Source organism: Oryx dammah, unplaced genomic scaffold (assembly GCF_014754425.2).
Source record: "Oryx dammah isolate SB20612 unplaced genomic scaffold, SCBI_Odam_1.1 HiC_scaffold_28, whole genome shotgun sequence".
NCBI lineage: Eukaryota > Metazoa > Chordata > Mammalia > Artiodactyla > Bovidae > Oryx > Oryx dammah.
Window position 1 is genome coordinate 530,734 of NW_024070212.1, and position 13,581 is coordinate 544,314.

The 13,581-nt window shown below is 37.1% G+C and overlaps 1 protein-coding gene across 10 annotated transcripts in view; it reads right to left on the minus strand.

The window, feature by feature from the left end:
• Window positions 1–13,581, minus strand: part of DCAF6 (DDB1 and CUL4 associated factor 6) — a 183,804-nt gene that overhangs the window by 25,640 nt on the left and 144,583 nt on the right. For 5 of the 10 annotated variants that reach the window (XM_040229930.1, XM_040229939.1, XM_040229931.1 and 2 more), the window contains one exon: window positions 9,481–9,522. The exons of the other annotated variants lie outside the window; for them this stretch is intronic. In XM_040229930.1, the coding sequence (XP_040085864.1) occupies window positions 9,481–9,522 (42 nt within the window). The remainder of the gene's footprint in view (window positions 1–9,480; window positions 9,523–13,581) is intronic. 10 annotated transcript variants of the gene reach the window in all.

A 13,581-nucleotide genomic window follows, 5' to 3' on the forward strand; every position in this document is an offset into this window, starting at 1 on the left:
TAGCTAGACAGACTTCAGGGTTATAAACACTTGAAAAGATCTTAGATATCATGTGGTCTGTTTTTACTTCATAGATGAGGAAATTAAAGTTTAGAAAGACAAGGTGACTAAAACAAATCTTTGTCAATCTTTTAAAAAGTTATAATTAATCTGACTATATTTTGTAATGAACCTGGATTTCATATATCCAAATCTTTCTCTTTACAACCAACAAAAGACACTAATATAGTAAAAGCAAGGGAATTTCAAAACACAATCTATTTCATTGACTATGCTAAAGCCTTTGACTGCGTGGATCAAAACAAACTGTGGAAAATTCTGAAGGAGATGGGAATACTAGAGCACCTTTACCTGTCTCCTGAGAAACTGGTATGCAGAACAAGAAACAACAGTTAGTACTGGACATGCAACTGGTTCAAAATTGGGAAAGGAGTATGTCAACGCTGCTTATCTAAATTATGTGCAGAGTATATCATGCAAAATGCTGCGCTGGATGACTCAAAGCTACAATCAAGATTACTGGGAGAAATATCAACAACCTCAGATAATGCAGATGATAACACTTTAATGGCAGAAAGTGAAGAGGAACTAAAGAACCTCTTGATGAAGGTAAAAGAGGAAACTGAAAAAAGCTGGCTTAAAACTCAACATTCAAAATACGAAGTTCATGGCATTCAGTCCCATGACTTCATGGCAAATAGATGGAGGGAATGTGGAAACAGTGACAAGATTTCATTTTCTTGGGCTCCAAAATCATTGTGGATGGTGACTGCAGCCATGAAATTAAAAGACATGTGCTCCTTGGAAGAAAAGATATGATGAACTTAGACAGCATATTAAAAAGCAGAGACATCACTTGCCGACAAAGATCCATATAGTCAACGACATGGTTTTTCCAGCAGTCATGTACAGACATGAGAGTTGGACTATAAAGAAAGCTGAGTGCTGAAGAAGACTCTTGAAGCTCCTAGGACAGCAAAGAGATCCAACCAATCAACCCTGAATATTCACTGGAAGAACTGATGTTGAAGCTGAAGCTCCAATACTTTGACCCTGATGCTGGGAAAGATTGAAGGCAGAAGAAAGGGGCAACAGAGGATGAGATGGTTGGATTCAATGAACACAATATTGAGCAAACTCCAGGAGACAGTGGACAGGGAAGCCTGGCATGCTGCAGTACATGGGCTGCAAAGAGCTGGACAGGGCAGAGCAACTGAGCAACATAATATCATGGTCACCTATAAAATTCTACATTAAAAATTAAAGTCATATGCTTTTCAAGCACACATGAAACATTTACAAATTTATCACATAATAGGCCACAATGCCAGTTTCTATAAATTTCAAAATATAGGTCTAAATCAACCATGTTCTCTGACTGCAAATTAACCGTTAATGAAAAAAAGGCTGAATGCTAAATCTATACAACTAACAAAGTTAAAATGTAAAAAAGCAAAATGGCTGTCTGGGGAGGCCTTACAAACACCTGTGAAAAGAAGAGAAGCAAAAATCAAAGGAGAAAAGGAAAGATGTAAGCACCTGAATGCAGAGTTCCAAAGAATAGCAAGGAGAGATAAGAAAGCCTTCCTCAGGGATCAATGCAAAGAAACAGAGGAAAAGAACAAAATGGGAAAGACTAGAGATCTCTTCAAGAAAATTAGAGATACCAAGGGAACATTTCATGCAAAGGTGGGCTCTATAAAGGACAGAAATGGTATGGATCTAACAGAAGCAGAAGATATTAAGAAGAGGTGGCAAAATTACCCAGAAGAACTATGAAAAAAAGATCTTCATGACCCAGATAATCACAATGGTGTGATCACTCATCTAGAGCCAGACATCCTGGAATGTGAAGTCAAGTGAGCCTTAGAAAGCATCACTACAAACAAAGCTAGGGGAGTCCATGGAATTCCAGTTGAGCTACTTCAAATCCTGGAAGATGATGCTGTGAAAGTGCTGCACTCAATATGCCAGCAAATTTGGAAAACTCAGCAGTGGCCACAGGACTGGAAAAGGTCCGTTTTCATTCCAATCCCAAAGAAAGGCAATGCAAAAGAATGCTCAAACTACCACACAATTGCACTCATCTCACATGCTAATAAAGTAATGCTCAAAATTCTCCAAGCCAGGCTTCAGCAATACGTGAACCGTGAACTCCCTGATGTTCAAGCTGGTTTTAGAAAAGGCAGAGGAACCAGAGATCAAATTGCCAACATCCGCTGGATCATGGAAAAAGCAAGAGAGTTCCAGGAAAACATCTATTTCTGCTTTATTGAGTACGTCAAAGCCTTTGACTGTGTGGATCACAATAAACTGTGGAAAATTCTGAGAGAGATGGGAATACCAGACCACCTGACCTGCCTCTTGAGAAAGTTCTATGCAGGTCAGGAAGCAACAGTTAGAACTGGACATGGAACAACAGACTGGTTCCAAATAGGAAAAGGAGTACATCAAGGCTGCATATTGTCACCCCGCTTATTTAACTTATATGCAGAGTATATCATGAGAAACACTGGGCTGGAATAAGCACAAGCTGGAATCAAGATTGCCGGAAGAAATATCAATAACCTCAGATATGCAGATGACACCACCCTTATGGCAGAAAGTGAAGAGGAACTAAAAAGCCTCTTGATGAAAGTGAAAGAGGAGAGTGAAAAAGTTGACTTAAAGCTCAACATTCAGAAAACGAAGATCATGGCATCTGGCCCCATCACTCCATGGGAAATAGATGAGGAAACAGTGTCAGACTTTATTTTGGGGGGCTCCAAAATCACTGCAGATGGTGACTGCAGCCATGAAATTAAAAGACGTTTACTCCTTGGAAGGAAAGTTATGACCAACCTAGATAGTATATTCAAAAGCAGAGACATTACTCTGCCGACTAAGGTCCGTCCAGTCAAGGCTATGGTTTTTCCAGTGGTCATGTATGGATGTGAGAGTTGGACTGTGAAGAAGGCTGAGCACCAAAGAATTGATGCTTTTGAACTGTGGTGTTGGAGAAGACTCTTGAGAGTCCCTTGGACTGCAAGGAGATCCAACGAGTCCATTCTGAAGGAGATCAGCCCCGGGATTTCTTTGGAGGGAATGATGCTGAAGCTGAAGCTCCAGTACTTTGGCCACCTCATGCAAAGAGTTGACTCATTGGAAAAGACTCTGATGCTGGGAGGGATTGGGGGCAGGAGGAGAAGGGGACGACAGAGGATGAGATGGCTGGATGGCATCACTGACTCAATGGACGTGAATCTGAGTGAACTCCAGGAGATGGTGATGGACAGGGAGGCCTGGCGTGCAGTGATTCATGGGGTCGCAAAGAGTTGGACACGACTGAGCGACTGAACTGAACTGAACTGAAAATCACTGCAGATGGTGACTGCAGCCATGAAATTAAAAGACGCTTCCTCCTTGGAAGGAAAGTTATGACCAACCTAGACAGCATATTAAAAAGCAGAGACGTTACTTTGTCAACAAAGGTCCACCTAGTGAAGGCTATGGTTTTTCCAGTGGTCATGTGTGGATGTGAGAGCTGGACTATAAAGAAAGCAGAGTGCCGAAGAATTGATGCTTTTGAACTGAGGTGTTTCAGAAGACTCTTGAGACTCCCTTGGACTGCAAGGAGATCCAACTAGTCCATCCTAAAGGAAATCAATCCTGAATATTCATTGGAAGGCCTGATGCTAAAGCTGAAACTCCAACACTTTTGCCACCTGAAGCGAGAACTGACTCATTGGAAAAGACCCTGATGCTGGGCAAGATTGAAGGCAGGAGGAGAAGGGGACGACAGAGGATGAGATGGTTGGATGGCATCACCGACTGGATGGACATGAGTTTGAGTAAGCTCCAGGAGTTGGTAATGGACAGTTGCTGCAGTCCATGGGGTTGGCAAAGAGTCGGACACAACTGAGCAACTGAACTGTAGACTGCAGACTGTAAATTGGAATGATCTGAAAAGCATTTTCCAAGTTGTGGGACTTTTGGAGACTTTCCACATAACAGGTTTGTGTTCAAAAAAATGTATAAAAAGTGAATTAAGAACAGCTAAAATGGTTTCCTTTTTGCAGGTTTTCTTACAAGCTTTATGATACTAATGTGGTTTATAAGTTTCAGAGAGAGGTATAGACAATGTAGGATCTTCCAAACTTTGTGACATCACTGTAGGGTATCGGAATGCTTAAGGCAACAGTAACCTCCATCTTCCTAATTTATAACTAAATTCTTCCATCTTAAAATAAACTGAGTATGCATTTACTTACAAAACTTGAGGCTGAGTTTCCCATTCAAAGATCAAAATATTAGGTTTTATAAACACGCGGATACTATTCTCCGTCCCTATCTCCTATGCTGTCCTCTGCAACAGGAGAGTTTATGCAACCAACGCTGCATTTCTATGTCTCTATTTTCAGAGCAGCTATAAAACTTTGGCATGAGATCCAAAGTTGCTATGGTATATGCCAAGGAAACATTCCTAGGCAAATGATATTATAACAAAAAAGTAAGTTAAATTTCACTTATTTATGCCTCACTGAATGGTCACTCTAAATACCAGTATATGAAGTCTACTATATACACACTTTTCTCATATTTACTTAGTGGTTTTTAGAGAGAAAACCTCACTGGCTTGAACCTCCAAATTTAGAGTCTTGGATTTTTCAGAGTTAAGCTCAAATTTACCTTTAAATTATCAACTAAAAAAAAAAAAGTTTGATGGCCATATGAATCTATGAATAAAAATTTAGAAAAGATGCTACTTGTGTTTTTTAAAAATGATACTTTTAAGTGTTTTAAAGCCCTTATGTATAGGTTGTCTGTTGTTACCAATAAGAAAGGTCTCTGGATTGGAATTTCAGTCACTATCTTTTACAAGTACCAGATATAAGAGACATGGATGAGTTGCTGGAGAGTATCTTGCTGTTTCTACTCCTCTTGTGTCTGTGGTATGTGTTTGGAGGTGGGTTGGTGGGGGAGACTTTCAATTCTTTGCCTCAAAGTGCATCAGTAAATAAAAGTAAATTATAGCAGGCCCAATGCTGCTATCTTTAGAAGAGTCTGTTTCCAAGGCTGGCCCTTGGCTGGTGCCTGGAAACTTGACTTTATAACGTTTCCTCCATTGTTCTGCCTGCCTGGGACAATGAACCCTGACGTACCTGGTTGCCAAAATGGTCTGTACAAATAATGTGATTTATGGTGAACATCTACCTTCCTTCAGGGTCTGGAAGTCAGGTGGTTGTGGTTTGGTGCAGAGGGTGCCTATATGACTTGCCTCCAATAAAACTGGTGGATTTTGAGTCTTAAGCAGGCTTCTCTGGGCAGAAACATTACACTAGTGTCAAATGCCTTTTACTGCTGGAAAAAGGAGCACATTGTACAGACCATCCTGGGTGGGAGAGCATTGGAAGCTTGTGCCTGGATACTTCTAGATTCTCTCTGATGTGTTTTTCCCTCTTCATAATAAACTATAGCCATGATTAAAAAGTGACCCTCAGTTCTTTCTAGCAAGTAATCAAATGTGTGCAAACGCTGTCAGACCCCTAAAAAAGTAATTTATAGATTTTTATTTATTTCACATTTTAGGAAGCAGAGGAAGAAAATAAGCCAGATCATCTAAGGAAATATGAATAAAAATTTGGTAGCTAGAATTTTAGATAAAAAGATAATCTTCTTTGCCAACTTTTATTTATGTATGCATGTATGTAGTATGCTGGCCTTAAAAGGAACTTATATCTTACACAGGGAAACATACACATACACATATGCAATGAATTGTATAGGTTGTACCTATACCTATAATATATAGTATATATACCTATAATATATAGGTAGCATAATATATATAAAGGCAAACAGAAGAAACGTTCAGTCCTACTTGGAATTATGCAAGGTATAGGCTAAGGAAAGTTTCAAAAAAAGCAGCTTAAGATGTATGATGAAAGATGAAATGGCCATAATGATGATGATGGTAATAGGAGGTTATTTCAGTTAGAGGGGCACAGAGTAAGTAAAGATATGGAGACTGAATATGGCTGAAGTAGGGAGTATAAGCAATTCTTGGCAACAGTCATAACACAGAGTGCTCTCCACCCAATGTTTTAGCTTTTAGAGTGACATGGTACTTTTAAGTTGCAATCTTCCCTGTAAAATCAGATTGAGTGCTTAGGATTCAAGGTATAAATCAGAAAACGAAACAGGCCGGAAACAAATCCTATTCTACTATTATATAATTAGAAAGTAGTAATTACCAATAGAATAATTTGCAAAAAGTTACATTTATATATATTTTATGTTAAAACCTAGAAACACTAATACAAAAGTAAAAATAATTTTGAGATGCTTATATGAGGCTCCTCATGAGCATAGAACTTAACCAAGGATTTCTATATACTTAAAATATTTTTTGCTTATTCCATCAATTCTGTATTCCCCACCAGGAACTCTAATTTTACATTTCCGATGGTTGCTATATATTATGTTTTATGTTTTAGAAACATATGATAAATAACATACATGTGCCACTAGAATTATTAGGTTAGTGCAAAAGTAATTGTGGTTTAACATCTCTCACTTTATTTTTTTTTTTTGCTAATAACTTATTACTTGCTGTTGATTTTATATTTATTTTAGACTAGGGAATGATGTTAGACAAAAAGCAAATTCAAATGATTTTTTTATTCAAGTTCAAAATATGTCATATAGCAGCGGAGATAAACTGCCACATCAACAACACATCTGGCCTAGGAACTGCTAACCAAAGTACAAAGCAGCAGTAGTTCAGAAATTTTGCAAAGGAGATGAAAGCCAAAGATGAGGACTGCAATGGCCAGCTGTCGAAAGCTGACAACAACTAATTGAGAGCATCATCAAAGTTGATCCTCTTAAAAACTACATGAGAAGCTGCTTAAGAAGTCAGTGCTGACCATTCTACACTCATTAGGCATTTGAAGCAAATTGGAAAGGTGAAAAGGCTTGGTAAGTGGCTGCCTTGGTAAGTGACTGAAAATTTTTAAAAAATCGTCCTTTTAAAGTGTTGTCTTCTCTTATTCTATGCAACAATGACAAACCATTTCTTGATTAGACGGTGACATGTGATGAAAAGTGGACTTTAAACCCGAGACAACCAGCCGAGTGGCTGGACAAAAGCAGCAGCTCCAAAGCACTTCCCAAATCCAAACTTGCACCAACAAAAAGGTCTCGGTTGCTGTTTGATGGTCTACAGCCAACCTGATCCACTACACCTTTCTGAATCTCTGCAAAGTCATTACATCCAAGAAGTGTGCTCAGCAGACCAAGGAGATGCACTGAAAACTGCAGAGCCTGCAGCCGGCGCTGGTCAACAGACTGAGCCCAGTTCTTCTCCACAACAACGCCGGGCTGCATGATGCACAGCCAGTGCTACAAAAGGGGAATAAACTGGGCTATGAAGTTCTGCCTCATCCACCATATTCACCTGACCGCTCACCCAACAACTATCAACTTCAAGCATCTCAACAACTTTTTGTAGGCAACATGCTTCCACAACCAGCAAGAGGCAGAAAATGCTTTACAAGAGTCTGTTGAATTCCAAGGCACAATTTTTATGCTACAAGAACAAACTTAGTTCTCGTTGGCAAAAATGTGTTTGGGTAAAGTAGTTTGTGTTTGTGTTAGTAGTTCCCATTTTGATTAATAAACATGTGTTTGAGCTTAGTTACAATGATTAAAATTCTTGGTTTGAAACTACAATTACTTTTGTACCAACCTAATAAGTACAAGCTGGAATCAAGACTGCCAGGAGAAATATCAATAACCTCAGATATGCAGATGCCACCACCCTTATGGCAGAAAGTGAAGAGGAACTAAAAAGCCTCTTGATGAAACTGAAAGAGGAGAGTGAAAAAGCTGGCTTAAAGCTCAACATTCAGAAAACGAAGATCATGGCATCTGGTCCCATCACTTCATGGGAAATAGATGGGGAAACAGTGGAAACAGTGTCAGACTTTATGTTTTTGTGCTCCAAAATCACTGCAGATGGTGACTGCAGCCATGAAATTAAAAGACGCTTACTCCTTGGAAGGAAAGTTATGACCAACCTAGACAGCATATTAAAAAAGCAGAGACATGACTTTGCCGACTAAGGTCCGTCTAGTCAAGGCTATGATTTTTCCAGTGGTCATGTATGGATGTGAGAGTTGGACTGTGAAGAAAGCTAAGTGCCAAAGAATTGATGCTTTTGAACTGTGGTGTTTGAGAAGACTCTTGAGAGTCCTTTGGACTGCAAGGAGATCCAACCAGTCCATTCTGAAAGAGATCAGCCCTGGGATTTCTTTGGAGGGAATGATGCTAAAGCTGAAACTCTAGTACTTTGGCCACCTCATGCGAAGAGTTGACTCATTGGAAAAGACTCTGATGCTGGGAAGGATTGGGGGCAGGAGGAAAAGGGGATGAAAGAGGATGAGATGGCTGGATGGCATCACCGACTGGGTGGACATGAGTTTGGGTAAACTCCGGGATTTGGTGATAGACAGGGAGGCCTGGCGTGCTGCAATTCATGGGGCCGCAAAGAGTCGGACACGACTGAGCGACTGAACTGAACTGAGTAAGTACAAGTTGATTTCATCAGTAAATCAGGTTTTGGGTACATGAATAATGGAACTGAAACTTTAACTTACATTTTAAAATGTATCCCCCTGTTAGTCTTCAAACTACAGAAGTCTTTGAGGGCTATGTATCACTTGATGTGCGATACTAATTTACCAAGCTATTCACGTGAAAGTCCCTTTCTTAAAAAAAAAAAAAAATCAGAATTTTAAACCTATGAAGAAACTTAGATTCGAGTCCATTTTTGTTACTGATTTCAAGCAAAAAAGCTGCTAAATGCTACCCCAACTGAGTTTTTAAAAAAACACAAATTGCATTCTTCAACAAATTAGTTAATATTAGCTACTTGCTTTGAATATTTTCTTGAAGAATGCAATGCAGTAACTTAGTGTCACACATCAGTGTTAGCTAACATGTAAAGTACATCATTTTAGATTATGGGCTTCCCTCGTGGCTCAGCAGTAAAGGGTCCGCCTGCAGGAAACGTGGCTTCATCCCTGGGTTGGGAAGATCCCTTGGAGAAGGAAATGGCAACACATTTCAGTATTCTTGCCTGGGAAATCCCATGGGCAGAGGAGCCTGGCAGTCAGTCCATGGGATCACAGAAGATTACGACACAACCGAGCCACAAAACGACAATTTCAGATTACAGGGACTTTATCAGATGACACACTTGAAATGAACATCAATTACATCTGCACACAAGAAATTGCTTTTCATTCTATTCCCATGCAGTGCATGCAGCTAAATATAGTTTCTGAAAAGCAACCCAATTTATAACGCTTAGCACTTAGAGTTCAGTTAAGTTCAAAGAATTATTAACTGTTAATAGGAAAAGTGGTTAGCTGTGGAAAAAAGAAGGCCTAGCATATTCATCATAAAGTAAAATAATGAAGGAACACACTGAATTACCTCATTATTCTATCACCTATTGTGGTTCCTCTGATATTAAATCTAGTGAAGGGAACACAATAACTAAAGTCACTCACAAAGACTTCACTTCAAAGAACCAGACAGTTAAAGCACGAAGGCCACTACTTTCATCATTAATCATATAAGTCTAAAATACTTTTGTTACCCTTTGTGACTCGGGGTATTATGTGAGAATATGTCATTCAACTAAATGTATATGAGGAAATTAAAGACAAATAGCTCACTGAAGATAGACTGGAAGGAAAACACTGTACTTAATTCCTTTTATCTTATAAAAAGATTAGAACCTAACCTCGTTACAGAATGCAGGGAACTTGCACAGAGTCATATTATCAGTACCATCCGCTGGAACACCTACATTAGCTCCCCAGGGCTGAGCTGCTCTTTAGGAACTAAATAATTAAGCCCCGAGCTGATTCATGTGTCCTAACTATAAGACTGGATAACAAGCAAGTAAAGAATAACAGAGCTTTTAACTCCCTAGGAGTTCAGTTCTTTCTTTATGATTCTTTTTTTCTCTGCAATTTTAATAAAGAATAAATTTGTATCACTAGAAATACTGAAAAAGTGATTATAATGATGATTCATTCGATGACAGCAAATTTACAGTATACAAAGAATTTTGGCTTTAAAGAAGGCCATGTTCCATAGTCCAAAATAGGTAAATAGAACTGAATATGCAAATAAGAAACATATTTTTTAAAAGTGGTATCTTTAATCTTTATAGAAAAAAAATTTTAGAGCATCTTAACTAGTGTATAAAAACTATTCAAGACTATTTGAGAACTTCTTCATAAAGCTTACTTAGATCCTTGTCTCTTTTTAGAGAGTAAAAACCTCCTGGGTTTGTCAAGAGGATGAACTGTCAGGCCATCCTATCATTTACTAGAAGTTGGATTTGGTGTGCCGAAAACAGTTTACATGAAGACCATCTAAACAATAAACCCCTAAACAAAAAAACACTTTTCTTTCATTTCAAGAGCACCTGTTTATGTCTCTAAATCCAATACATAAAATCCCTAAGAGATGTACATACTACTTTTATTTTTTTAAACCATATTAGAAAGTAGATAGGTTTGATTAGTTCTTTCTTCAATTTAGTTTCCATTTAATGTTCTGTGTTCCTGCTATAAACAAAGTTAAAGGAGATCTAACGTGGTGATTCACAGATTTGTTTCAAACTTTGATCATCTGTCAACAGAGGAATTTTACCATATACTAGAGCTTGGTTTCCTTCTCTAAACCTGATCTGCTATAAAGCAGGGGTCAGCAAACTACAGCTCTTTGGCCAAATCTGACCAGCTGCCTATTTTTGTAATGAACCACTAGAGACCAGTGGCTTTTATAAATGATTACATCTTATACGGTTATGTAAGTGCTTACATAACAGCTTCCATTTTGCCTCCTGGCCAGTAAAGCCTAAAATATTTCCTCTTTGGCTTTTTAGGAAAAAGTCTGCTGGCCTCTGCTATAGAGAGTCCCAGTTATATTTAGACTGAGACTAGCTATATTTAATAAGAGATTTTAAAATACCTATGTTAGTCGTTAAGGCTAACATTTTACTAAGACATTTCCTTCTCATGCTTGATCTCAGCTCAAAAGTGAAAACCTGGGTCATATTTATTTAACCAAATTATAAGAATGCAAATCTTTATTAAAAAAAATTGTAACTCTGTATTGCAAAGAACTGTTTTGATATTTTCATTAAACGTGTCAAAAATGGCTTAGCTACAAACTTTTTAGGTTTCATTTAAAAATTAAATGTGTGGCAAAAAGTTTATGAGATCCACTATGTAATTCTTCATCAAATTAAAGTACAAATCTAAGTATATACTCTTTAACCATTTTAAAATTTGGGGATCATCTCTCTGGCCGAACCAAACTAATCTTGACTGGGTTTCTCAAATGGCAGCAAGAGGGGACATGCATCCTTTTAATTTGGCCTTTCATCCAAGTGAGATGTTTACTTAGACTCTAAGAACCAAATGGTGTGAGTTTTACGGCAGAACTCTGGAATTCTTTATTCCTTTCGAAATAGAAATTCTCAAAAACAAAAATCATATGCTTATTCTTAAGCTGTTGAATGATTCTTTTCATGTTCTTAAGAAGTAAACTTTCATAAACTTTCTATCTTTAGAACAAAAAAGTCAGCATACTCATTCCTCCAAATTTTGGAAGTAAGATAAATGGCCAGGGATGAAGAGCCCTTAGAAAGGTACAGAAATAAAAAGTGTACTTTATATAGGTAGTTCAAATTTTAATCAATTTGGTACTCAGGAAGTTAGGAATTATCAAAATTATTTACAGAAAAGTCAGAAGGAAGATCTTACACCATTTGCAAATTTTTTTGGTAAATAGCTAGGAAAGAATAATGCAAATTGTAAAGGAAAACTGATGTAATTATGAAACAGCCACTTTAATCACCTCAGCATTCTCTCAGTATGACAACTTTGTGTATGTATGTGTATACACTGATATATATAATATTGTATCTAATTTCATATATTTATTAAAACTGTTTTCTATTTATAAATGGCTTGCGTACTTGTCCTCTTCAACAAATTAATTTTCTCAAAAGGAAGAATTTTATTATCTTTCTATTACTGTTAAGTAAGTTTACTGCTATGTGCTATAGAATAATATACAGGACAAATAACTAAATAATATATAGGACAAAAAAGGCTAAATACCTAAACTGACTATACAGAATATTAAATAACAGTTAAAAAGAAAAGCAGGGACGTAAATACAGACCAAGAGGTGGTTTCAAATCTGGATCTAACCATGAAAGCACAAATTTAAGAGTACATGCGTGAGGTGAGGTCACTTTCAGGCTGTTGAACCTGATCATCTCTCCTCTAAAAGATTCTACTAGTCTAGTTCAGCAAATGGGTTTCTTGGGTCAATGAAGCTATCAGGTGTCAATTCTATGGCATGTCTAAACCTCAGGAGAATCCCTAAAATATATAAATCATGTAAGTATTACAAAAATGGTAAGTAAATGATAATGCTCAATAGAAAGATAATATAGTTTCTAGTAAGATATCCAAAGTAAGGACAATATGCTGCAAGATGTTCTGCATTCTCTAGGACCCATTCTCCCCACAAATTCTCCCTTCTCATTCATGTTATACTACCATGTTAAAAAATTTTTTTCCTTAGGTCTAGAATATACAAAATCTCTGCTTAGCACCTCGAGTTTCCTCATCTATAATGCAGGCCAGGTAAAAGTGTTATATAATTAGCCTGAATACAAGATATTAAATAATCATTATTTTTTGCAAGTGTCTAATATTTACCAAAAATATATAATTCCTATTTAAACAAACAGAACTGGTAAGTGACATGGTACATTTTACTAGAAGTGGATACTTAAATTTCATTTTTAATTACGACCTTAGTATCATTTAAGCTATGTAAGTATAGATAAAAAATGAAGGACCTATGTTTGCTTATATAATTTGAAAGCCAAAAATGTATAAGCATAAAATAGTTATAGTCTCTGGCTCTCCATCCTAGGTTTTAAAAACCATCAGTTTAATTTTCAAATTGTGCCATGTTTGCCAACCTTATTTGCATACATCAAGTGGTAATAATACTCTATGGGACTCCCTCTGAGTATGGGAAGAAATGAAACTAAGTTTTACTTGTCTAAAATATACACTAAGAATTTGAAGACTAATGTGTGTTAGGTGAAGACAAAATGTTTAAAAGTCACTGCAAAGTAAACACTTTGACCAAATATGACTAAAGGCAGATACTTATCCATCTTTTCATAGTTAAGAAAAGGCAGCTAAACTGAACTTCAAGTTATTATATTCAGGAATTTTTCTTGTCCTCTCTAGAGCCATTCTTATTGTAATTGCTTTTTAAAGTCTAAGTAGCTACATGGAATGTCTTGGTTATTTAATATACCTATCATTTATTTAGTGCTTTCAAAGTGAGACAAGTCCTTTGACTGATTTTTTTTCTAAATTCTGACAACAATTCTAAACAATTATAATCTCATTTTATAGATAAGGAAACCGAGCCTTTAAGAGATACCAAGTAATTTGAATGAGGAAACAGCTAGTAAATGAT